This window comes from Pongo abelii, chromosome 7 (assembly GCF_028885655.2).
Source record: "Pongo abelii isolate AG06213 chromosome 7, NHGRI_mPonAbe1-v2.0_pri, whole genome shotgun sequence".
NCBI classification, from domain to species: Eukaryota; Metazoa; Chordata; class Mammalia; order Primates; family Hominidae; genus Pongo; species Pongo abelii.
Window position 1 is genome coordinate 31,017,895 of NC_071992.2, and position 27,246 is coordinate 31,045,140.

Genomic DNA, 27,246 nt, shown 5'->3' on the forward strand with positions numbered 1-27,246 from the left:
AACTATAACTAATTTGGACTTTAGGAGGTAAAAGCCATGACTGTTTGCTTTGCTCTTCACTTCTAGACATTAATCTCACATAGCTGGTGCTCCAGATTGGGCAACTTTCAGAAAAAATTCATGAAGAGTCCCATGCACATGAATGAAATTCAAATGTGATATAACGAGAGCACAGGAATTCAATCTCATTGCCGTTTGGTTCACTGGCAGCATCGTGCTGTCCTCTGAGAACCACTGCACACTGTCAGCCCACGTGAACAGCAAATGCTCTCAGCTGAAAGGGGATTTGTAACGATAACTACCAAAGGAGAAAAGCATGTATATTGTGCTCCAATTTATGCTGAGAAAAGGAAACCTGGCAAACAACAAATGCTTGATATTTTAAAAGCCCTTGTTCATGGAGCAACAATACCCTTATGTTAAAAATGACCTCATGCCATCAGCAAAAAGGAAATCACAACAAAAGAACTGGCACTCATTCAAGGAGAAAGTAGAAAGTGCCTTGTTTACTCTTTAACTGTTTAATTAGGCAAATCAGATGAGGTTTGTTTCAAAGGCAGCAACTGCAAATTAAATAGTCATAGGAAAGAATTTACTTTTGGAAGTCAGAATTTTTAAAAGCTGAAAGAACTCTGTGAAGACATATAATCCAATTATTTCATTTTACAGATGAGAAAGTGAGATCCAGGAAAACGACAGACTTTTCAAAGGTCACAGAGCTGATTCAGAACAGAGCTGAAATTACTCATTTTCTCGACTCTTCCTGGAGTTCACCACTAGGGAGGATGCTGGTAAGCAATACTATATAACAGGAACTAAGACGATAGGGATAAATACAATATGGTCTAAAACAAACAGCAGAGAGCCAAATATTGAAAGGTTAAGGAAGACTCTCACAGAAAGTGACACTTGAGACCCAAAGATAGAGAAGCATTACCCAGGTAAAGGAAGAGGGGAGAGGAGGGAGGAGAGACTGAAGAGATGGGAGGGGAAAGCATGTTCCAAGTGGAACAAGAGTAAAGTCCTAGAGGTAAGACAACACTCATCACTTAGCTGGAATTTGTAACATGAAGAAGCACAAGATGAACAATAAAAAGTAAAGGGGGTCAGTGACCTCATAAAGGACCTTGTAAGTCACACTCCTTTAAAGAATTTGGACCCTATGGCTGGGCGCAGCGGCTCACGCCTGTAATCCCAGCACTTTGGGAGGCCAAGGCAGGAGGATTACTTGAGTCCAGAAGTTCAACACCAGCCTGGCCAACATAGTGAGAACCTGTTTATACAAAAAAGAAAAAAAAGGAACTTGGACTTTATCCTAAGGGCCTATAGACCGTTACTGAAAAGACTGAGGGTTAAAAGTATTAATGTAGAAAGATGTTGCAACCTAACCATGGAGAAAGGACTAGACTAAGAAAGCTCGAGGGAAATGACTGTCATCCAGGCAACAGATGAAAAGTTGCCTTCATTAGGGAGGTGGCAGTAGGAACAAAAAGAGGGAGATGAATTAGAAAGATACTCATTATCTGCGCACTCATTACCAGAAGTTACTTCATGTTAAGAGGCCCACATTTAGATGGTTATTCAGAGGACCAAAAATCATCTTAATATGAAATAGTTCTCCAGTGACCACTCAGCGAATGCGTAACCCTCATTTAATGGTTGTTCCCTCCTCCCTGGGAGAAGAGCACTCACATCCATCCTGGACCAAATCACCAAGAAAAGCCACAGCTTCTCTCATTCTCAGATGTTACACACATTAAGAGCACAACACAATTACAATGCAAATATGAGGCAGAATAAAAAAGACCCTGTGAAACTGAAAATGTTCTAGAAGACGGGCAATTGTACAAGTTCAATGGAAATTATGTTGAAGAATACAGGAAGTATGCCCATGTCAATCTAGGATCTGGGTGAGTCAGACTAAGAATTTAAGAGGGAAAAAGCAACAGGGACCTAAAACCCACTTTAAAGGAAAAGGATCTGCATTTCAACCAATTTGGAGAGAGCTCTGGGAAAACTGCTTAAGCTCTGGAACATGTTTTGCAAAAAAAAAAAAAAAAAAAAAAAAAGCCCCTATTTACGATCTTCTGTGAAGGCCAAATGACGTTAAAAAAAAAAATCATATAATTTTTTTTTCTTTTTGAGATGGAGTCTCACTCTGTGGCCCAGGCTGGAGTGCAGTGGCATGGTCTTGGCTCACTGCAACCTCTACCTCCTGGGTACAAGCAATTCTCCTGCCTCAGCCTCCCAGGTAGCTGGGATTACAGGTGCACACCACTACTCCCAGCTCATTTCTGTATTTTTAGTAGAGATAGGGTTTCACCATGTTGGCCAGGCTGGTCTCAAACTCCTGGCCTCAGGTGATCTGTCTACCTCGGCCCCACAAAGTGCTAGGATTACAAGCCTCAGTGAGCCCCATGCCCAGCCAGATCACATATATTTCTTTTTTTTTTTTTTTTTGAGATGGGAGTCCCACTCTGTCGCCCAGGCTGGAGTGCAGTGGCGTGATCTCGGCTCACTGCAAGCTCCTCCTCCCAGGTTCACGCCATTCTCCTGCCTCAGCCTCCCAAGTAGCTGGGATTACAGGCAACCGCCACCATGCCCGGCTAATTTTTTTGTATTTTTTAGTAGAGACAAGGTTTCACCATGCTAGCCAGGATGGTCTCCATCTCCTGACCTCGTGATCTGCCTGCCTCAGCCTCCTAGAGTGCAGGGATTACAGGTGTGAGCCACCACGCCCGGCCAATCACATACATTTTTAAGGAAAAAAATAATGACAAATATTCAGCAAACACATGACTTATTTTTAATACATGAAAGTTGCAATTATAACCTAAATTAACTAAACAGCAGATTAAGTGATCTTTTAAAAAATGTTTATGGTTTCATTCTTCAAGTTCAAGTACTATGAACAGTTTTTTTCATTATTTTCTATCAAGGACTGGTAATATGAAGTGAGTATCCTTCTAATGAAAATTAACCTTTGATAAGAAGAGCACAGCCTTGGCAAAAACAGCTGCACAGTCAAGTCAGCGCTGATTCCAATCCCAATCCTGCCATTCATTAGTTCTGCACCCTTCATGTCATCTGACCACTGGGAACACCACCCTTTCCCTTCTGAGAAAGAAAAGGAGACCATACCCATGAAGCCCTTGGCATGGCACCAGATACTCCTGCAACAGGTGCTCCTGGCCTCCAGGCCAATGAAGCCACTCAGTGATTACCCTTGCCATTTTCACTACGTCAATTAAGTTAACAAAAGATATTTCTTGTTTTTTGGTGCTTTTTTTTTTTTTTTTTTGAGAGGGAGTCTCGCTCTGTCACCAGGCTGGAGTGCAATGGCACGATATCGGCTCACTGCAACCTCCGACTCCCAGGTTCAAGTGATTCTCCTGCCTCAGCCTCCCAAGTAGCTGGGATTACAGGCATGCACCACCACACCCAGCTAATTTTTGTATTTTAGTAGAGATGGGGTTTCACCATGTTGGCCAAGCTGGTCTTGAACTCCTGACCTCAGCTGATCCTCCCACCTCGGCCTCCCAAAGTGCTGGGATTACAGGCAGGAGCCACCACGCCCGGCCAACAAAAGATATTTGCTGTTTTAAATGGACTCAAGTAGCAACACTGAAACAAGGAAAATATATGATCAGCAAATGTTTCTGTGGAAAGTTTGAGGAAGAAATATCTTATCAAGATTTCTTCTAGAGGCCAGGCATGGTGACTCACAACTGTAATCCTGGCACTTTGGGAGGCCGAGGCAGGAGGATGCTTAAGGCCAGGAGTTCAAGACCAGCCTGGGCAACATAGCGAGACATCATCTCTACTAAAAATTAAACAAAAAAAAAAATTGCCAGGCATGGTGGTCCATGCCTATAGTCCCAACTACTCAAGGAGGCTGATATGGGAGGATCACTTGAGTCCAGGAGTTCCAGACTGTAGTGAGTTATGACTGCACAACTGCACTCTAGCCTGGACAACAGAGAGACCCTGTCTCCAAAACAAAAACAGACTTCTATTAAAAAAAAACAAATTCCTGGACAGTCGCAGTGGCTCATGCCTGTAATTCCAGCACTTTGGGAGGCTGAGGCGGGTGGATCACTTGAGGTCAGGAGTTCAAGACCAGCCTGGTCAATGTGGCAAAATCCCGTCTCTACTAAAAACACAAAAATTAGCTAGGTGTGGTGATGCGCGCCTGTAATCCCAGCTACTCAGGAGGCTGAGGCAGAAGAATCACTTGAACCAGGAGGTAGAAGTTGCAGTGAGCAGAGACTGCGCCACTACACTCCAGCCTGGGCAACAGGGCGAGGCTCCGTCTCAAAAAAAAAAAAAAAAAAAAATTCCTTTGGTAATGAAACAATTAAAAAAAATTTTTTTAATACGTATGTTTAAGGTGTAGAGCATGTTTGATATATGTAAACATAGTAATATAATTGATTACTACAGTCAAACAAATGAACACATCCATCACCTTACATGGTTATCTTTTGTGATAAGAGCACCTAAAATATACTTTTAGCAAATTTTTTTATACAATACAATGTTATTAACTATAGTCCTTAGACTGCCATTAGATCTCTAGACTTAATATCCTATATAACTGCAAGTTTATTCACTAATTTTTTAAAGATACCTATTTACTCTATCATTTTAATGGCTTTTATGAAAAAGAATGATTATATTCATCCTCCAAAGTCTTGAATTTTGCAGTTTGCTTGTTTTTCTAATTACAGAAAAAAAACTACAAAACATTTTTGTTAGTCTTACAGAAGCAGAAGTTCTTATGCTGTTTGAGACAAGAAGGAAAAGTAAATTTTTTTTTTTTTTTAGGGTAAAAGCACTGAGGTATTTAGTTATGTAGGCTGACATCAGTAATTCAAATAACAAAATCTGAATAATAATGTTCTATTTTAAAAGACAAGGTTAGAATTGTCTTTATGGCGGGCCAAGGTGTTTTAATTTTGTTCCTAATAATTATCTCTTACTCTCTGATGTTTGTGAGGTTGTTTGATGAACCTTTACAAGTGGTTTTAATTATCACGATTTGTTTACACTTTTGTTTAAATTTCTAACAGTCCTGCATTTTGGCCAAAGGAAGTAATGGACCTGATATTCTACTGTGGAAAATTTACTGAATTTTAGCATTACATTTAAGAAAGAACACACTGACATTTACGTATAGAATGTTTTATTTTAACAAAAGATATTCAAATAGTGTGCGGAGTTTTGAATTAAAAAGTTGAATACTAGTTAACTCTTGAGAGGAGGAAGAAACCAGAAGAAACCCCTACTTCATTTCACAAAGGCCTTTTTCTAAACATGCTATGGACTAAACCAGTAACTATGTCCTCTACTAAGCTACTGGGGCGGCCCGTGTTGAACCCATCTTAGTATTTTCAACCCCTAATGCAACGCATGCCAGGTGTTCAACAAACTCTAGATCAATAAGAAAATAAAACATCACAAAATTAAACAGGGCACATAAAACTATTTCTCCATTTTAAAAATAGAAAAAAAAAGAATATTAAAGGATTTAGTGAGGTGACACCTCTATAAATGGGTTAAATTGTCACTGCAACTTATATCTTCTAATTCCCCGTCCGATATCCAACTCATCGCACCACCTTATGAAGACTAAAGGGGCTCTGGAAGGCTGGAGGAAGCTGGAAATAAGTCTCTCTTTTCTCACCAGACTCCTACTACATATTATCGCCATCTCTGTCACGGATCTATCACAAACTCATGTTCTAATATTGTGTGTGCACATCTTATCTCCCTTATGAGCCAGAGAGGGCAAGAAGTGCCCTCTGTTTTCCTGTTTTCAAATGGAGACTACGTTCTCCTCCTACCACTGCACAGTGGCTTTCTTCTTTCTCAGTTCCATTGCTCTTGTTCATACTGAATCAATCAATTAATGAAGGACTGTGTGCCCTACTCTGCAGCCTCTAACAACACCTTTAAGAAGCCAAAAGCAAATTAAAGGCATCATGAGTAAAGCTAAACAGAAACCAAGGTCTGACTGTCCTGAAGTTAAACAGAAAACAAGCTCCAAAATGTTAGCCCAACAAAAGGAGTCTGTGGAAGGCCAGGGTGGCCCAGCTGAGTGTGAGGCCAGCAGAGGCTCCTCCTCCATGACTCACGCAGTGGTCAGATTAGCAGGAGGCCCTTCCTCTACTCCCCCACATCTCCAGAAGCAATCGTGTGATTCCGTGTGCATCCAGCAACCCCCCTGCATCCAGGTTCTAGTAAGCTGGGATGTGAATTGCTAGGAAAAAACCTATGTTTATTCCATCAAAAATGTCACTACCATAAGAGCCTAATAATTATACATTTGCACACTGATAGAGGAAATGATACCTGGAAGGGATTAACAGTCTACTCTTTTTTCTTCCTTCTTGCCAACCACCAAAAGTATGCCAGGAAGGAAAAAAAACAAACTTACTTTGAGCAGCCAAGTGAGAACTGAGTCACGATATGGAACAAATTTATTCTTGTTTTTGCCAGCACTCTGATCTGCAAGAGCTGAGATAACCAGACCGAGGGTTGTGAGGGACCTGCATGGTGCAACAAACCGAAATAATTACAAAAATGAAATATATCAAATGTCACATTTTAGCACAAAGATTAAACACTAAGATGCCCTTGTACCTGCATGTGAGCAGCATCCTGTCAGCATTTTGCCACTCAGTTCAAAAGCACACAACTCGAAATAGCTATTTTCCCCCAATACTACTATAAGCAATAAAAATGCTTAGCCCAATATTTTGTAGTACATAAAAATGTGAGCTATAAATCTTCAGGTCAATGTAACACCAAAACCATGTATCTTTAAGAAAGGAAGCCAGAAACACAATAATTAAACCATAGTACAAAGCAAAAATTGTATATATGAGATTCAATAATAGGATAGCATCTGGGTGACAGTGTTTTATCATCTCCATTTGGTTTCTTTATGACTCCTATGTGTCCTTCTGGGAGCCAAGGACAGAAAGCTTCCTACCCATAATGAGCTAAAAATTTGGCTTGAGGGAGAAAATGTGAAATCCATATGAAGGAACTGGTAAACAAAATATTACTTCATATTATTCATAGTACAGAATCACCCCTCCCATGAAAAGAATTACCTGACCCAAAACAGCAATAGGGCCACTGCTGAGAAACCCTGACCTGACTGAGGCTGTGCTCTTCGGCCCCATCAGGCATCTCAACAAAACCTAAAATAAGCTCACATGAAGGAACTGGTAAACAAAATATTACTTCGTAAAGTCTTAGCTTCTTGGACTTGGACAAGCAAGACAGTGTTTAGTAAAGGAAAAGCTCAACGTGGTTAGTACATGTTTGTCCAAAGAGCGACACACAGGTCAAAATCAACAGTTCCACTCTGAGAGACCAATTAGCTTTGATCTTCTCTATAGCTTAGACCAGTGGTCCTCAACTGGAGGGTGACTGTGTCCCCAACAGGGAACAGCCATGGTTGTTGAAAGTGAGTTTGGGTTGACACACCTGGGGGTGGGGGAAGAGGCGGCAGCTACTACTGCCATCTAGTGGGGAGAAGCCAGGGATGCGACTAGACACTACAAAACACAGGATCACCACTCCCATGAAGAATTACCCGATCCAAAACAGCAATAGGGCCACTGCTAAGAAACCCTGACCTGACTGAGGCTGTGCTCTTCGGCCCCATCAGCCATCTCAACAAAACCTAAAATGAGCCCAGGCCCGCTGAAAATACCAGAAAAAAATTCCAAATCACCTTATTATTTTAATAACCACAGATGTTCCCCTATTGGCTATTAAATAAATAAAGCAATAAAAATAAGCTTCGAGAGCACTTACTTGTTAATGTTGCTCCCTTCCTTCAGCCTGTCCCCTGCAGCGCCTGTCTTCGTTGCTCGTTCACTGCCGGCTAAATCCACCAGGCTCAGTTTGCCCACTTTCTCTCCAGATGTCTACAAAGGAAATCAATCAACACTAATCAACAGGAGCACAGGGCCAGGTGCTGTGGCTCATGCCAGTAATCCCAGCACTTTGGGAGGACAAGGAAGGAGGAGCACCTGAGCCCAGGATTTCAAGAACAGCCTGGGAAACACAGCAAAATCCTGTCTCCACAAAAAATTTAAAAAAAAATTAAAAATAGCTGGCCATGGTGGCGTGTGCCTATAGTCCCAGCTACTTAGGAAACTGAGGTGTGAGATCACTTGAGCCCAGAAGTTCCAGGCTACAGTGAGCTATGATTGCACCTCTGCATTCCAATCTGAGCGACAGAGTGAGACCCTGTCTCTTAAAAAACAATACAAAAAGCAGTTCTGTCACAACTAAATGGATTATGATCTAAACCCTTTATTAAAAGTATTTACTGTTACTTCAAAATTATTTTGTGCTGCTATAACACACTGTAAGAAAACTGTACAATCTAATGGTGGAGACACAGAAAATTTATAAAACTCTACTAATCCCGCCAGGATGAAAGCTAATTATCTCAGAAAAACAGTGCCTCCAAAAGGGGCTATTTTGAAGGGTGCCCAACGAAATTTCCAGAGCAGTATACAAAAGTACTTCTAAGACTTAAATTTTACTATTTTTGGAAACTGTGTTTAAAATTTCATGGATATTTATCAATAATCCTGAGACAAAACACTTGCAATTCTGACATAAAAAAAAATAATCTGACCTTTATACAATAGAAGAATCCCTCAAAATCTCAAAACATTTTGTAACATTTACATCTTATTCATATATAATTCCATTTCATGTCAGGTGTTAGATTTACATCTTTTTCTAGTTAAGATATTATATACATACAGATACATATCTTTATCAAAAGTGTTTTCTTATCAAGCACAGACATGTAACATACTTCGTACTTCAATAGCAATATAAGAAATGTAGGAAACCAACACCAAAATCTATAGACTGAATCATTTTTAAAGCTTTCCTTTAAAATAGACATTTATTTCCATAAATAAACATGCTGTTAACAAAAGGATATTCAGTGTCCCAAATCAAAAGTACTTTTAGTTTAAAAAAAAAAAGTCTTCAGTATCTTTTTTGTTTTATGCTGAAAAGGAAATAAGAAACAAACAACTTTTTGTTGTTACACTAATCTTGCTGTGATGGTAAAAGGAGAAAAATATGCTTTCGGCAGATGAAAATCCTGCCAAAATACAGCACTTTGCCAGGGTGATTATTTTACCTTCTGGTATTTGAAATGGACATACTGAGGGGCAGGCATCATAATAAAATATGTAAAATTCACATAAAAAGAGGGAAAATGCAAGTATACTAGGCAACAGAGAAGTTTGCAATGCAGCAGAAGCACGTATATCTCTGACCGGGTTTACTCTTCACTAGATTCAAAACCAAATACTCAAAGTTATTCTACAAAAGCAAATGATTTTATAGTACAATTTCCCCAGTGTCATTTATTCCTTCTAATAGTGTTTCACAGAAGGGAACACTGCAAAAGAACCTCTGCTAGATGAGCTAGAATTTTTTTTTTTGAGACAGGGTCTTGCTCTGTTGCCCAGGGCAGTGGGGCAATCATAGTTCACTGCAGTCTCAAGCTCCTGGGCTCAACCGATCCTCCCAACTCAGCCTCCCTAGTCGCTAGGTCTATGGGCATGAACCACCCATACCTTGCTAATTTTCAAATATTCTGTAGAAATGGAGTCTCATTATGTTACCAGGCTGTTCTCCAACTCCTGGGCTCAAGCAATCCTCCCGCCTTGGCCTCCCGAAGTGCTGCGATTACAGGTGTGAGGCACAGTGCCTGGGCAAGCAAGAGCATTACCATTGGCTCATGCAGTTAGCCATCACAGTTTAAAACTCAAAAACTGCTGGGGCAGACAGTGGGCCATCGGTGCACTTAACTTCTGCTCCACCTTCCTTTAGTGGCAGTGGGCGGGAAGCTTAAACCCACATTTCTCAGACTCCCTGGCTGCCCAGGCTCAGGATACACCTGCTAGAGGCTGGAAGGCAGAAGTAGAGCAGAGGCTGCCTGCTGCCCCTTTCTGGCTCTTTCTGCTGGCAGCAGGACTGGGGAAATGCAAGCACATTCTCCAGATTCCAGGGTGCTACGAGGCAGCAGCATGGCCAGAAGCAACTTCTCTACTCCTGCTTCCTGGATCACAGCTATGTATGCCTGGAACTCAGAGTTCTAGAGGTGTCCTCACAGGTGGCACCACCCCGGTAGCCAGATGTGTGCTGTTCAGAAAGTTATTCCTCAAGAGGCAGTCTAGAACCTGGTCCTCCTCAGATGTCCCAACAACCCTGGAATCACCTGCTTCCCTACACGACATCCCTTTCTATTGACCTAGAGGGGCTTCTGTTTCTTTTCCAGAGTCCTCATTGATACACAAGTCTAGCCAGGACTTTAATTCATCCAACACCTGAAGAGGAAAAAAATAAAACCACAATCCACTTTAGAAATATAAAAACAGGTAATGCATCTGAACACCTACCCCAGACTTCACATCGTAGAGAGTATGTGTGAGGGTGATTTTGAAAACTGCGTGGGATCGGCTACTCTCCTCGTTCATGTTGGTTGCAGCAACTGTGCGAGATTTGTTACCCTCAGACATCAACGACTCAATATCCTAAGTGGAAACAAGTCATAGACCCACGTTTCATTACTTGTGTAATACACACTAAAATCCTGCTACACTACAAAATGCATTAGTCAACAACATTTGGAGTTAACATTTTGTTTCTCAATAAATATTGAGTACAGTAGCCAATACTGTCTCTGAAAACTCAAAGTACATCATTTGCTACAGGTACAGAGGTGGCAGCTTTGACTCAAAGTTCAGAAGCTACACCTTTGGTCACACGAGATGAACAAGTATGCCACACCAACCCTCATCTAATATAGAAATTTGAAAAAACTTAGTTTCTTTAATACAGAAGCAATAAAAATTTATTGTTAAAACAAATTAGATTATACAAATAAGCAACATAAATAATTTAAATAACTTGTGTCATTTGTCCCTTCATACAGGCATATCACCAACTACCACTATCTTAGTGGACCTGGTTTTAAAAATTAGAACCTCAAGAGACTAATTTTCCGCACTGATTTACCACTTGGTTGCTACTACTACTAAAAAAGAGAAACAACAGAATACAATAGGAAGGTCAAGGGATTTTCTTTTTTTTTAATGTTATAAGCTCTAAAACAGTTAACCAATCTGGATTTTAACTGCATTAATAACAATGCAGAGCTATGACACCCATCTACCTTACAAGGATCTTAATGAGGAGTGAGAAAAATGGTATGTGTGAAAGTTGACTACATGCTTCCCATTACCCAGTCTTCACTTCTTTCCAGTAAGGCAGCCCAATCTTCAACTTGGCACATACGGCCGAGCTAAGAGACTACATTTCCCAGATGCCCTTGCAGCTCACTCTGGCCACATGACATTTTAGTGAATAAGATTTAAAATTAAAATAGGCCATCTGGGAATTCTCCTTAAGGGAGTAGGCATGCTATCATGTGTTGGTTCTAAGAGCCATCTTGAACTATGGGAATAAGGACATTACCACACCTCTCTATGTTGACCACTGGAAGGAATCTAGGTCCCTAATAACACATTTGGGGCCACCATACCAGCCCTGCAGAGTCTACCTCCATACTTCTTTTCCATGAAAAGCCTTGTTTCAATCACCATTCATTCATTCATACTTTCAAATGTATACTGAAAATACCCACCATAGGCCAGGTACTTTTCAGACACTGAGAATATATAATGGACAAAACAGATAATAATCTATGTTTCAAATAACTCTGTTACTTTTTTTTAATGTTATGTGCAACTGAACACAATCCTGACACACATCATCAAAAACTGAAAATCACAATTTTCTATTAGAAGAATAATGTTTACAAAAAAATTCAACATGATACATAAAAAGCCTCAAAGTAAAAACATTAACTGCAGAAGGAAGTATAAGTGGGCCCCAGAATGGGAAAACAACAACAAAAGATAAAATTCACAATTTTCTAGATTGATTCCAAACCCACTTTAGATTCACTAAGTCTGATAACTTTTCATTTAAAAGCCTCATCCTATTTAGTCTATATTTATTCGCTTGTCTCTGATCAACTATCTCATTTTTAGGATTTTTGTAAAGTGATTTATTAAGTGATGCTATTATATAAGCAATTTTTAAAAATAACAAATTAAGCCAAGAAAAAAAAGAGCCCCACCCTGCTACACTAAATTTAAGTAGTTCACATACAGGATGTTGTTACCTTGTAGCTTGTGACAGCCAGTTTAGAAAGTCCGTCGACGTAAGGTCCCAACACACTATGCTCTCTGACTTTCAACGTCTGACGGCTTCTGATCATGAAAAACAAAGAAATGATTTTTTAACAATAGCCTATTTTTAAAAAGGACTCAGCTCTGCTCCATAAAAATGTACAATGAATTCAAGAAAGACCCCAAATAAGTAAAACCAACTGACTTGATCCCAGAAGAATTTAAACCAAACTTTAAAACCTTCACTGCGAAGAAAACTTCATAATGTGATTAAATATCACATCACTCAAAAGGGTACATTGTGGATGTCTATTTACTTACTACAAAGAATGCAGAGTCAAATAAATATGAACAATCTATTTGTCTTACAGAGAACGTGGTACAAAGAGCAGAAACTCAGTAAATGTTAACTGTGCAAGAAAGGAAAACTACAGACCAGTCTCAGTCATGAAGAAAGACAAACGGAAGACAGTAAACTGAATCTAATGATTTCAAAATACAAAACTGGGCTTATCTCAGGGCTTCTAGGCTATTGACCATTGGAAAAAAGATCCATGCACTTTAATCACATTGACAGCCTAAGGGGGCGGAGGAGGGAAGTATGACCATTTCGATAAACGCATGAAAAAAGTCAATAAAATTAAAATTAAATATTCATTAAGTTTTCTTTTTTTAAAAAAAACCCCCTTAGCAAACAAGGAACTAATAAACCCAATAAAGGGCATCTGAGAAAAATGTAGAGCACAGATAGCATACTTAATAATATAAACCAAAAATATTAAGAATAATAATATAAACCAAAAATATTAAGAATAAACCAAAAACTAAGGGTACAAAGTTTCCGTTAGGAGGAGTAAGTTCTTGAGATCTACTGCACAGCATGGTGACTATAGTCAGTAACATAATGTATATTTCAAAACTGCTGAGAGTAAACAGACTTTAAATGTCTGCACCACAAGAAAAATGGTAAGTGTGTGAGGTGATGGATATGTTAATTAGCTTGATATAATCATTCCATAATATATACATGGTCAAAACACACTGTACTCCATAAACATATACAATTCTCATTTGTCAATTAAAAAATTAAAAATCAAATTATAAAAAAGAGTGTCAATGATGAGGTTACTGGTGATTTTCATTTTACATTTCTGTTTATCCTTATTTTAAATCACGAATGTGTGTCCACTTTTGAACTACACAAAATCTTTTTTAAAATAAGCAATAAATTATAATACTTAAAGTTTTTTTTGTTTGTTTTTTTTTTCAAATGGAGTCTTGCTCTATCGCACAGGCTGGAGTGCAGTGCCAGTATCTCAGCTCACTGTAACCTCCACTTCCCAGGTTCAAGCAGTTCTCCTGCCTCATCCTCCCGAATAGCTGGGATTACAGGTGCACATCACCACACCCAGCTCATTTTTGTATTTTTAGTAGACACAGGGTTTTGCCATGTTGGCCAGGCTGGTCTCGAACCCCTGACCCCAAGTGATCCACCCACCTTGGCCTCCCAAATGCTGGGATTAGAGGTATGAGCCACCGTGCCCAACCAATGCGTCAAGTTTTTTGGTGGTTCTTTGATGCCTATGAAGAGAGGTGCACACTCCTCAGCTTGATACCCATGCTCCTTTATAATCTGCTCTTGACCACCTCTTAGTCAGCTTCTCCTTATCCTCACCTTAGGCAGGAATTAATTTACTTTTATCCACTTGTATTATAATAAACTTTGGGCTCCAGAACAGCAAGAATAATGTCTAATTATTTTGGGAGTCTGCAGTTCCTAGCACAAGTCCTGGCACATAAGAATCACTAAGTGAATGAACAGACTTCACTAACAAAGTGAAGATGAGAGAGATTAAGGTGACAGTGAGGACTCCAAATGTGTTAGCTTCCGTCATTTGGAGAGCGAGTGCTAGTAACTAAGAAGGCAGGAGAGGAAGGGAAGAAATGTTGAACACATACAGTGAATGACTAGCACAGAAGCTGAACCACATTCAATCACTAACACCCATAATAAAGAGAGCAAGAAGAGGATAGTTCTAGAATAACCCTTCATATAAACAGTAAAATCAGGGGATAAGGAAATGACTCTTAAATCTAAAATCTATAGTACCCTAGGATCAACCATTAAAAATGTCACTTATTACCATGTAATTGGATAAAGTAGATATAGAATATTTGATTTACTTCTCACCCAGGATATATTCTATTATTCACTTTTTTCCTTTCATATTTCCTTTTTCTTAATGTATCCTCTATTATCTCCTGAGTAAAACAACATAATTACATTACTATATACTAGATGCTGAATTAATATAATTAGTACATGACTAAAAAATGAAGTTTTCTCAAACGGTCTTTGACTGAGATGAGATCACCTTTAGAGATTTTAATCCATTTACTTTGAATCTTCAGAAACTAAAAAAAAAAAAAAATTTCCAAGAAATTTTCACTGGGGAGATAACAGCAGCAGCTACCACTTATTGAGCACTTACTGTATGCCTGCAAATGTTCTAAGACCTCAGGTGTATCATCCCAGTCTATCTTCATAACAGCCCTCTGAGATATTGTATCCTATCATTTCCCTCTTCAAGTTCCCTCTAGGCTGACAAGTTAGGCCTGGAAAGCTTAAGAAACTTGCTCAATAGGTAACAAGTAGAGGACCTAGATCCTGAGCTATGCAAATCCGAAGCTCTTCAGAATTCACTGTTAATTACTATAAGTAATTACCGTAAGTAAGCTGTTAATTACTAACCTATACCCAAGACAAACATAGGAGAAATTACTAAAGACTGTACATGTGCAGATAAGTTGAAAAGATGCCATACAAGCACCCTGGATTAAGCAGAAGAATGAACAGGTATGAAGTCAGTCAGCCAAGAATTTCTGGAAAGAGTAGGTCTGGGCTGGATCTCAGAAAAGTGATGATCTTTGCAGAGGTCAAAGTCCAAGAAAAAGTCTCCAAGGCAGAACAAAGAAAAAAATATACAGAGGTATAATATTAAGTAGGATGTGGGTACCTGGGCCATAAGGTACTCTCTTGGCCTCTTTGTTTTGGAACATTTTTTATTTTTAATTTCTTTTGAGACAGGATGAAGCTCTCATCCTGTCACCCAGGCTGGGGTGCAGTGGCACAATCTTGGCTCACTGAAGCCTCAAACTCCTGGGCTCAAGCGATCCTCCCATCTTGGCCTCCTTTTGTTCCATGTTGACTTCTGTGCATCCTACTCTCCGACCACACTGAACTGCTGGATCATTCTCCAAAGGTGATTAACTTACACCTTCAAGGTGTGGCAGAGGTTGTTCCTTACACCTGAGTAGTTCTCACCCAACTTCCCAGTGGACCAACTTCCCACTCAGCACAAATGTCATCAAGCAAGTACACTCTGGAATCTTCCCTTCTCCTAGGGCCAAGATAAGTCATTGTCCCTTTGCTCTCTAATTTGTAGGAGCCTCCTTCACAAATTAAAAGCAGATAGCGTTGTATTTTAATTATTTGTTTACAAAACTCTCATTCTGTCCACATTGGGAGTTCTTGCATAGTGCCTGGCATATAATGATCACTCAATAAATGTTTGTTAAGTAAAGTTCGTACAGCAGCACTGATCATCAATTCAATCTCCCTGTGAGAATCCTAAAGATTATCATCTTGGTCAAGGAAAACTGACAACAGAGATGAGCTGAGGGTTCTGTTTGCTCTTGACTGAGAGTCACTATGATTCACTGCCTCTAAGATCCTCTTTTCCTTGATCATCTTCCTCATCCAGCAAAACTAAATGTCCTCCTGCTGTCCTCCAAACTTGCTGTAGGCCTCAGCTTATTTGGCTCTTTGACCTTCCTAATGCTGTTTTTACATCAACAAGCCACAGGCTGTGGTCATTATCTCCATCTTTTTCCACTGTTGCACTTCCTTAAAATCTGAACTCGAAGAACTCTCGGTGGAATGAACAGATTTCTAGATACCGTGCACTTTCCTCACTCAGTTACAGCTGTAGAGTCAAACCAGCATTTGTGAAGGCCTCCTAAGACTTCCGATCCAATTCTCTTTACAAGTCTGTGCCATGATATCATGAGCACTTGTTTTTGTTCCTAAGAATCTTTAAAAATTCACTGTCCTAAAGACCAGGTTTCATCTCTCTGATTATGCCTCTCCCTCACCTCACAGCCCACCAAAGAGCTGAATTCCACCTGAAATTTCTTGGGTTTTTTTAAAACAAAACAAAACAAAACAAAAAAAAACTCTTAAGCCCAGGAGTTCAAGGCTGCATTAAGCTATGATTGTGCCACTGCACTGAAGCCTATGTGACACAGACCCTCTTAAAAAATTAAAAAGTAAGATTTGCACTTAAGCCAATTTAAGTCTGTTTCAGTTCACAATGCTGAAACACTAAAGTCTCAAAGTCCTTTACCCTTTGGGATCAAGGAGGTCTCGAACTTTTTCATTATAAATTTCCATGTAGGACACTTCTACTTTAAAACTCTGTTCTTCATTCTCCTCTTTCTGAGTTCGTTCAAAGAGTCCACTGCAAAGTCTTGGGATTAATCCAGGTTGGTCAGCTGTGCCCATCATGGTATAAGATTTTCCAGATCCTAAAAAAATGGAAATCAGAGTTACTATTGTCTCTTTGAGACCTTAAATACATAACCCTCTTTCCGTTGCTCATAATAAATTATAAACACTTAGCAAAACGCCAAAATGCAGTGAGAAATACACCCAAATATAATGAGAATAATAAGTACAGAAGCTTTCTTATTGCACATGCGAAAGTGAAAAGCAAATGTCCTTTAGAAAGAAAAATAGGCTGGGTGCGGTGGCTCACGCCTGTAATCCCAGCACTTTGGGAGGCTGAGGCGGGCAGATTGCCTGAGCTCAGGAGTTCGAGATCAGCCTGAGCAACAAGGTGAAACCCCGTCTCTACTAAAATACAAAAAAAAAAAAAAAATTAGCCGGGCGTGACGGCATGTGCTTGTAGTCCCAGCTACTCGGGAGGCTGAGGCAGGAGAATTGCTTGAACCCGGGAGGCAGAGGTTGCAGTGAGCTGAGATTGTGCCACTGCACTCTAGCCTGGGCTACAGAGCAACACTCCATCTCCGGAAAAAAAAAAAAAAAATAGAAAAATAAACTTATTTAATCATCTTCATACTTTAAGAAAATACCTAAAACAAGTGAGAAATAGTGAGGTCTAAAAGTTTTCCGAAATAAGCTGAAAGAGCCATATAATGAATACTATTGTGCCTGCTCCCAACCAGTGATCACAGCACAAAAAATATACGCTCTCCCTATGGACCCCAGAGCAAATTAACTCACTACCCTTTCACTATAGTGTGGAAACTAAAGAATAATCTTTTTTCTTACATAAAATTATTTTCTCGGCTGAATGCGGTGGCTCACGCCTGTAATCTCAGCACTTTGGGAGGCCAAGGTGGGTGGATCACCTGAGGTCAGGAGTTTGAGACCAGCCTGGCCAACATGGTGAAACCCCGTCTCTCCTAAAAATACCAAAAAAATTAACCAGGCACGGTGGCAGGCACCTGTAGTCCCAGCTACTCCGGAGGCTGAGGCAGAAAAATCGCTTGAACCTGGGAGGCAGAAGCTGCAATGAGCAGAGATTGTGCCACTGCACTCCAGCCCGGAGAACAGAGCGAGACTCCGTCTCAAAATATTTTCTCCATTGTAAAAGAAATATATATTAAATAAAATTTAGAAAACACAGGATAATAGAAAGAAAAAACTTAAATTACCATAGTCCTACTGCCCGAAAACCAGTAACTATTGACACTTCAGTATAATTCCTTCTGTTTTTAGTAGCAGTGTTTTTGCAAATATGCTTTTAACCTACAAGTTGCTGCTTTTGTCATGCAACATTTTATTGTTATCATAATACCTAAAGCTAATGTGCCACATTTCCTAAGTACCAGGACTTCTATAAAAAGTTTGCACATGGGAACTCGTTATGACAACCCTACAAGAAGGTCTATGATCATCAGCCTTTCCAGATAAGGACACTGAAGGGCAGAGAGGTTAAGTAACTGCCCAGGTCTCTCTGCTGGCCAGCTGCAGGAGCAGGACTGGAGCTGTCACCGCCTGGCCCCAGCTTTCTGCCCTTTCAACACGACACATGAGGCTTCTTGAAAACATCCAACACATTCTTCTGTGAGAACACTTCTAGTTGGACAAGCTGTATACTTTACTCTTATAAAAGTAACTAGTTCACTTCAAATAGATTTTCTTTTTTGACCACAGAGACTCAAAAGCCAAAAAGCTTCTTACTTATTACTGGTGAGATATTAACAAGTACGTTCTTTTTGGTATTTTCTCTGTTACGATTCTGAAAGCCTTAAAAAAGCATGATCTATAGGCATGGCTAGTAATATGTTCAACAGTCATAGCTCTGTATTTTTTCGAAAAACAACCCTGCCAGTGCCTTGTGAGAAAAATCGGTAAAGATAAAAGATCCCAATCCTAATTTTATTACACTCATTTTAAAATAATGTTATTGACTACTTTCAACATCTACAGTACTTTCTGAAAGCAAAAACAAGGAATAAATCAGCAATGTTACTCAGTAAAATAAACATGGTTCTATTTTCTCTTTCATTGATGGTTGTTTATGTGATTTCATGTTATTTAACATTACCAGTCTGTCCATAGGCAAAGATGCATGCATTGTAGCCATCAAAAGCATTCTGCAGGATATTCTCCCCAAGGCACTTGAAAACAATATCTTGACCTGAGAGAGAGAGAATAAGAGAAAAGGTATTTTAAGCCAAAACTGCATATGAACAATTCACAAAACAAAAACAAAAATCTCAAAAATGTATAATCTGCTTATTTATCTCCAAACAAGATTTTTAAATTTCACGAATGCTCCCAAAGGCTTATGCCTTCCAGGTTATTTCTAGTTAGCACATGAGGGAAAATCAGCTCCCTGTACTACATACTTGAATAAATAAACACTACTAAGAATTCCCTGCAATGCAGCGCCAATGAGCTGCTCACTTTATAATCAGTGATTATAAATATCTGAAATTTATACTTGGGACCCAGGTGTACCTGGACTTAACTACTTACCACTCAGGCAATGTTTTTATTCGGTGGGTACCAGAGTTTAGAATAATCATATATACCAACCCCCTTCCTTTCCCTCAGTGACAATTTCTAATTACAGGATCTACAATACATACCAGTTAGGACAGGGAGTCAGAGCCTGGAAATTTCCCTCAGCTTTCAATCATGGACATAAAGAACAGAGTCAAGTTCTCCCCGACAGGCCAAATGAGATATGTCACTAGTCAGTAATCGAATGTGAATCTGACAAGTCACCTTACCTCACTTAGTCTCAATACCACATGGAAGAACTGGATGCTTTTATGTTATGGCAAGGGTATTCCATTATGTCTCACTTCCTTTTTTTTTTTTTTTTAATACCAGTTAACTTATACTTCTGATATTGGGCCACCTAGACCAAATGAATCTTAACTTCAAAACAGCCATAATATTCATCTTTCTCATAACAGAAGCCAAAACAATATGATGCTTAATATTTAAAAGAGATTGTTTAAAAACAGGTGACAAAAGCAGTAAGGAATAAAGCCAATCAAAGGCTGTCACTGTAGTCCTAAACTTGTGGTGAGATGGGGCTTGAGACAGTCATCATTTAGAAGAATAATGGAGTAACAGACTTCCAGAGCCAAAAGAAAATTTAGAGAGAATATGGTATATTCCTCTCCATCAAAAAGAGAAAACTGAAGCTCTGACAGGTGAGGTGATTTACTGAAAGGCGCAGAGGCGGTAAGGAGCACGGCTGGGCCTGCAGCCTAGGGTTCCTTTTCTCCTTGGCCGGTGCTCCCCTTCTTTCACTATGCCATTTTGTCTCTCCAGCCCAGTCTCAGGCCTCCAGGGCAATCTAAGGGGCGACCTTGTGCTTCCGGCCTCATGTAAGAGCTGGGGTGTGTGAGCGTGCAATAGCCACTGTGTGTGCTAGTCATGTAATTTCATCAACGTATACCAAGAATGGCACACAGTGAATCTCCCATTTTCCAATCAACATTAAAAACTCTAATAGCAAACACGGGAGGGTGTTGTCTGTACTTTCTACAGTTATGCAAAATAATCCTATGGTACTCATATATACCCTATGGTAATTATATAGATGTAGGTCACCATCCACAGTTCCCCCGGCTCATTAACCCTTGCTGCAGTCTTTTATATCGTTGGGGCACTTTAGGCCTCAGGAAACTATCTGATCTCCTGCCCTCCTTTTACCTGCCCGAGGCAAGACTCTCATCTGATTGTGGGTCAAGAGCTTCTCATTCCATGAGGTCTTGCCTCATATCCTAAAGGAAAGAATGCTACACAGAATGGCCAAGAAAAGTCTGAACAGACAGGACGCGCTGTGTTCAGATCATGTGCTTTTTGTCCAATCACATTTCTAATCGGTTGACAATCATGTCTATATAAGGAAGCCTCCATAAAAACCTACAAGGACAGGGTTCAGAGAGCTTCTGGATTGCTAAACACACAGGGCCCAACAGGCAGGTAAGAACTCATCCACACGCCGGGGGGGCGCCACGCCACCTCCATGAGGACAGAAGCTCCTGTGCTTGGGACCCTTCCAGACTTCACCCTCTGTATCTCTTCATCTGGCTGTTTACCTGTGTCCTTTAAAGAAAATCCCTCGTAATAAACCCCTAAACACGAGTGTTTCCCTGAGTTCTGTGAGCCGCTCTAGGAAATTAATCAAACCCAAAGAGGAGGTTGTGCGAACCCTAATTGGAAGCCAGTAGGTCAGAAGTTCTAGAGGCCTGGACCTGCGCTGGTGGGAAGGAGGGAGTGGTCTTGTGGGACTGAGCCCTCAGTCTGTGGAGCTGACGCTGTCCCCAGGTAGAGAGCATTGGAACTGAGTTAGAGGACGCCCAGCCAGTGTCTGCTGCTTGGGGTGCAGGGAAAACCCCCCCAACATTTGGTCACATTAAGTCATCTTCTGTGTTGATGACTGTTATTGTGTGTGACAGCAGAGGAAACACACAGTTTGGGGGGTTTGCCAAGCAATCGTGTAAAGGAAAAAATACTGAACACCTCTTCTATACCATCAGTAGTTGACAGGATGCTGGATTCTATTACCTGCATACTTTTCTTTGACAGATTCATCCATAGACCAGAAACAATGATCATATGCAAACACCTGTTGAAAATGAACATAAGTGTGTATTAAGAAAACCTTAACATTACTTATAAACCATAACTGACAGAACTGTTCATAATAGTGAAATAAAACAACTTACTGTCATACAATGGGAATTAATTATGTATGTAGAGGCTTACAGTGAGAACTAAATACCCTATAGGTGATATGACTCTATATTTTACATGGAAAACTATTCACAACGGTAAGTGACAAAAGAGGTTACAAAACATGTAATAAAATGGCTATTGCACACACACATGCACCTACAGTCACACACAGAGTTACATCTATAAAGTTTATTTTTTTGCAGCGAAATTAGTGATCTTTGTTTTATGTTTTTATATTTTTTCAATATTTTTATTTTTGTAGTCAAAGAAAAAGATATTTTTTAAATAACATTTAAAGATGCTCACTACAGCATGTCCAAAATAGCTTAAAATAGCAGAATGTTTAAATAAATTATGACACGCCCATGCGCAAGTATAGATTTGAGGGTACAGAAGACTTAATGATTTAAAAAAAGTTTATGTTAATGAAAAAGTTATAAAAGTCTCGAGTATGATTCCATATTTGTACCAAAAAACTATATGCATAAAAAGCAGGAACAATCTGTATTAAAATGCTACTTGGTGGGATCTTACAGATGATCTGTTTTGATCTTTCACCTTATCACCACTTTCTAGAATATCATAGTTATTTTGCACTGTTTGAAAAGCTTCTTTTCACTAATTATTTCTTTTTCTTTAAACCAACTAAGCAAAGGCAAATTTTTCACTGACTGCATCTTTCACTTTTTCGATTTCTGTCAGTTTCAAATCTACTTACTTGTGTTTTGTGATTTTGTGATTTTGTGAAAATCTCCGTGAAGATTTTAAGTGCAATTGTTTTAAAATGTATCTCGGTTCACATTTTGTCACGTTCTCCCACCTTGGGAGTCTGTTGCTATGCTTCCTGATGATGGTTTGCATGTTAGTTTGCAGGTACATCTTAGCAGGGAGTGTTTATTTTATGGTTTACATGATTGCTTATTTTTTCCTCTCCTGATGGCCACCTTTCCATGACTAGTTTATGTTGTCATTTCCATTACTGAAGCCCAGATTTTGGTCTTCTCAAGGCCCAATGTCTCTATCCCTTCCTATTAACACAGACATTAGCTCAATGTTGGTGGCCAAAAACTGATTGTAAGCCTTCACTCACAGAGAAGGCTCGCCCAAATCAGTTTTCACATGGTGAGCTTGGCTCCAGTCCCCAACCATACACCAGTGCCCCCAATAGTCGGCAAGAGTTGAACTTCCAATCACCTCCAGGCACCTGGTCTGATTCCAAAGCCCGGGAAATATGTCACTTCAGCCCTCGCTTACTGCTGGTCCTTGAAGTTATATATGTTGTTGTTTTGTTTTTCTAGTTTTGTGTAGAGATGGGGTCTCACTATGTTGCCCAGGCTGGTTTCAGACTCCTGGCCTCAAGCAATCCTCCAGCCTCAGCCTCCCAAGTACTGAGATTACAGCTGTGAGCCACCATGCCCAGCTAAATATGTTGTTTTCGAGTTTGATGACATGATTTTCACATTCTAAAATATTTTATCTATCTCTGCTATAATTTTGGTGTTGGCAGGAGAATGTTTCTGGGTAAACTCACAAGATTATCTGGACCAGAAGTCTAAAGGTTAATTTTTTTAAGAAAGAAAATTAGGTTAAGATGGTAAATTAGGAATGCATACTGATATCTATCACCCAGCTAAAATTAACTCAAAATGACAGGGGATGGGGGAAGTGGGGAAATTGCCAAAAAGGGAGAGAAGGGGGAAAGAAGAACAAGGTTTTGACACCAAGAGTGCTTGCTTGTGCCTGGATCAGAATTGAGAAACTCCTGAAAAAATAGTTCCGATGAAACTGATGGGGGTAAGTAAGGGTGGGGGTCTGCAGGGAGAGCACAGGCTGCAAAGCCAGTGAGCAGTTCTGGGAGGTACCAGGAGGGCAACTAAAGGGACAGGGAGATAACCCTGGCAGCAACTGAGAGGACGACTGGCTCACGGCACACCTGCGTCTCTGTGTGAAACACCAGGCAGGGGAGACACCTGTTCCCTGGATGAGGCCATGAGAAGGAAGCAAGGCCAGGAAGTGAAAGCAGACCCCCAGCGTCTGACAGCCCCTGAGAGCCCTTGGGCCCAGAAGACGTCATCCAGCTGCAGTGTTGTGTTACACACTGCTCACCCTAAATGGTTTTCCAAAGCTAAAATGTGTATCTATCAGCAGTGGTGGCTCACTAAGCCATTTTCAAACAGAGAGGAGCAAAAGGAAGAAGATGGAAGATGGCCCCAAAGGACTGGGCATCAAACTGGGAGGAGCTGCCTTGCAAACTCCAGGTGTCACCCATAGTGAGAATCATTACAGCAGAGTAGGATTAAATAAAACGTGGAGCTCAAACGAAGTTTCTCCGGTTCTAGCTTTCCACGCTTATCTCCATAATTTTATTTAATTCTGTTCTTAATAAGGCTAAGTAGAAACCATCCTGATTCTTGTAAGCTTAGTTCTCACTTCAAAAGCCCCATCACCACATGTGTATACAGTCATCCCTCAGTATCCTGAGTGGGACTGCTTCCAGGACCTCCCATGAATACTGAAATCCACAGATGTGCAAGTCCTTATATAAAACAGTGTAGTATTTGCATATAACCCACACATATCCTCCCATATACTTCATCTCTTGATTACTTAAAACACCTAAGACAATGTAGATGCTATGTAAACAGCTGTTATACTGTACTGCTTTTTTACACTTTTACTTTTTTTTTTTTGAGATGGAGTCTCGCTCTGTCGCCCAGGCTGGAGTGCAGTGGCGCAAGATCTCAGCTCACTGCAAGCTCCACCTCCCAGGTTCACACCATTCTCCTGCCTCAGCCTCCCAAGTAGCTGGGACTACAGGCGCCCACCACCATGCCCAGCTTTTTTTTTTTTTTTTTTTTTTGTAGAGACGGGGTTTCACTGTGTTAGCCAGGATGGTCTCGATCTCCTGGCCTCATGATCTGCTAGCCTTGGCCTCCCAAAGTGCTGGGATTACAGGCGTGAGCCACCACGCCTGGCCCTAAATTTTTACTTTTATTGTTGTATTATTTTTCATAGTTTTTTAAAAACTATTTTCAATCTGTGGTTGGTTGAACCACATATGTGAAACCCGCAGATACAGAAGGCTGACTGTATATTTATCAGAGATAGGTTCTAAATGGCACTCTCCTCTCCATTATTATTGGTTTTTACTTGTCTTTCTTTTAGGGATTTCTTTAACAGTGACATTTCTTATTCCTAATTTGAGTCGAGAGGCTATCACCAAAGTAACCATAATGGAGCTAAGCCTGTGTGCTCGACACTGTTCAAAGGAACGTGAGGAACAAAGAAGGTAAGTGTCTTGCGTCTAGCAGGTTGGGGTGCTGGGATTCCAGCCCACAGTCTGGCTCTAAGGTCCCTCCTCTGCACCACTAGGTTAGCCTAGCTCTATTCCCCAATATGAAAGTGCCACAGCCTGGCACAAAGTTGGGAACAAATAAACACTTACTTTTTATTTACCACAGCACTAAATGGTCCTCTTTAAGGCTTAGCAATTTCATAAATTATTACAGGTAACTTCTAGGCAAAGATTTCATAAACTGGACAAGCCTTTTCTTTCCAAGTAAACACTGTAACAAATTCGAATAACATAGAAGCATAAAGGAAAAATCAAGGTCTCCCTGTTCAACAAGTACACCTCTCCCCAGAGCTGAGGTGTTTAACCTCCCATGTATTTTAGTCAATACAACATTTTCTCTAAACATGCAACTGAATTAAATAAAATATGAACAATTTTTAAACCACCAGGCAATGGTTCCTTCATATCTTCACTGCAACCTCCAGCCTCTGCACCAATAAACATAAAAAAATAGCCGGGCACGGTCGCTCATGCCTGTAATCCCAGCACTTTGGGAGGCCGAGGCTGGTGAATCATTTGAGGTCAGGAGTTGAAGACCAGCCTGGCCAACATGGTGAAACCCCATCTCTACCAAAAATACAAAACCCAGCCAGGTGTGGTGGTGGGTGCCTGTAATTCCAGCTACTTAGGAGGCTGAGGCAGGAGAATCACTTGAACCCAGGAGGCAAAGGTGGCAGTGAGCAAAGATCACGCCACTGCACTCCAGCCTGAGCGACAGAGCGAGACTCCATCTCAAAAAATATACATAAAAATAAGAAAACGAAAATAATCCAGCACATTTTCAGTAGAAAAGATGAGAGAAAGTTTACATATATAAAGAAACCAGTGCCCTATTTGGCTTTTTCACAATAATGTTTTATACTGACAGGGTGACTTTCTGTTTGTCATTCAGTCCCTGTGGTTAGGGAAAAAAAAATTAATAAATAAATGATCTTAAAAAGTCAGAGTCCCAAACAGCCATGTCTATAATACACATTTTAGCAATAATAATAGCAAACTGAATTACAATTCAACCATGGACTCTAAAGGAAAAACAAAACCCCAAGAATGGAGATAGAAATCTAAATTTCCTGGAAGTTCCAAGTAACTTCATGGTCAGTTAAGAAACAGTCTTTATGCCCACTTCAAGCAGGGCTCCACATTCCCTGAGAAACAGAGGCGAAAGCATGTTCCCTTGAGGCGGCTGTGGCTGCGCAGGCTTCCGTTGGCGGGGAATGCACCCCCAGCTGTCTCGGGAGTGGGGAGGATGAGTCGGTTTTGACCGCAGTTTGGAACTACCAGTCTTGAGCCAATCTATGGAGGCGGCTTGAGGCTGCGCAGGTTTCTATTGGCCGGGAATGCATCCTTAGCTGTCTTGGGAGCGGAGAGGATGAGTCGGCTTTGACCACAGTTTGGAACTACCAGTCTTGAGCCAATCTATGGCACAAAAGGAATCTGTGTTGTAGCTGCTAGGAGACCGGCCAGAAGTGGGCAAAGTGCAAATACAGCTTTTCCATAAACCTCCGGCCCTTCCCATGCCAATAAATGGCTTCAGATTTGTGAGTAGGCTGACAGCTTGCATTACTTGTATAAAATGACAGAAAATATTTTCCTTTTTGAGAAGAAAACTTCTAAGAGTTCAACAATATGCACATAAGATCTTTACAAGCATCACATAAGAAACCAAATCTCTTACCTTCGGCTGAACCCTGAGCTCCCAAAACAGATGTCATCATTGATATGAAAGAAAAGTAAAAAAAGAAAAAAAAGTTAGTTTAGAAGACTTTTTTCGAAGGGTAAAATAATAAACATTATGTAAATTCACAGTAAAAATATAAAATGCTACCTTTGAAGCCACATAGTAATTTAAAGGATAAATGAATGTCTATTAGCTACTAAGACAGGCTGCTAATCATAGACAACTTGTGTCTCTCTGGTAGCAGGAGGACTGAGCACAGATAAAAATTGCAACAGTCCTAATATTTCTGCCTTATAGATTTTGCTTTTATCTTTGTGTATGTCTTATAAATATATATTTTTTAATCGTTTATTTTATCATCTGGTTTCAGTTCCAAGTAGTTTTCTCTGCTTTGAAAAAGCAACAGATTACTCTCTTATCTGTACAGGCTCCTCTACAAAACAATGAATTCTATTCTGGCTAAGGAAAAAAGGCTAAATTAAAGAAACCACTAATTTCTTGCCAGTGAATTAACCCAGCTGAGTATCCCTCATCCAAAATGCTTGAAGTGTTTTGGGTTTCGTATTTTTTCTGGATGTGGGAATACTTGCATTATGCTTAACAGTTGCGCATCCCAAATCCGAAAATCCAAATTCCAAAATGCTCCAAAGAGCATTTTGAGTGTTAC

The 27,246-nt window shown here is 40.1% G+C and overlaps 1 protein-coding gene across 4 annotated transcripts in view; it reads right to left on the minus strand.

The window, feature by feature from the left end:
* KIF13B (kinesin family member 13B) overlaps positions 1 to 27,246 on the minus strand; it is a 199,193-nt gene that overhangs the window by 106,035 nt on the left and 65,912 nt on the right. For all 4 annotated transcript variants that reach the window (XM_054560930.2, XM_054560929.2, NM_001132835.2 and 1 more), the window contains 8 exon segments: positions 26,577 to 26,589; positions 21,376 to 21,436; positions 18,890 to 18,982; positions 16,661 to 16,841; positions 12,248 to 12,335; positions 10,458 to 10,592; positions 7,834 to 7,946; positions 6,440 to 6,551 (listed from right to left, as the gene is read on the minus strand). In XM_054560930.2, the coding sequence (XP_054416905.2) occupies positions 6,440 to 6,551; positions 7,834 to 7,946; positions 10,458 to 10,592; positions 12,248 to 12,335; positions 16,661 to 16,841; positions 18,890 to 18,982; positions 21,376 to 21,436; positions 26,577 to 26,589 (796 nt within the window).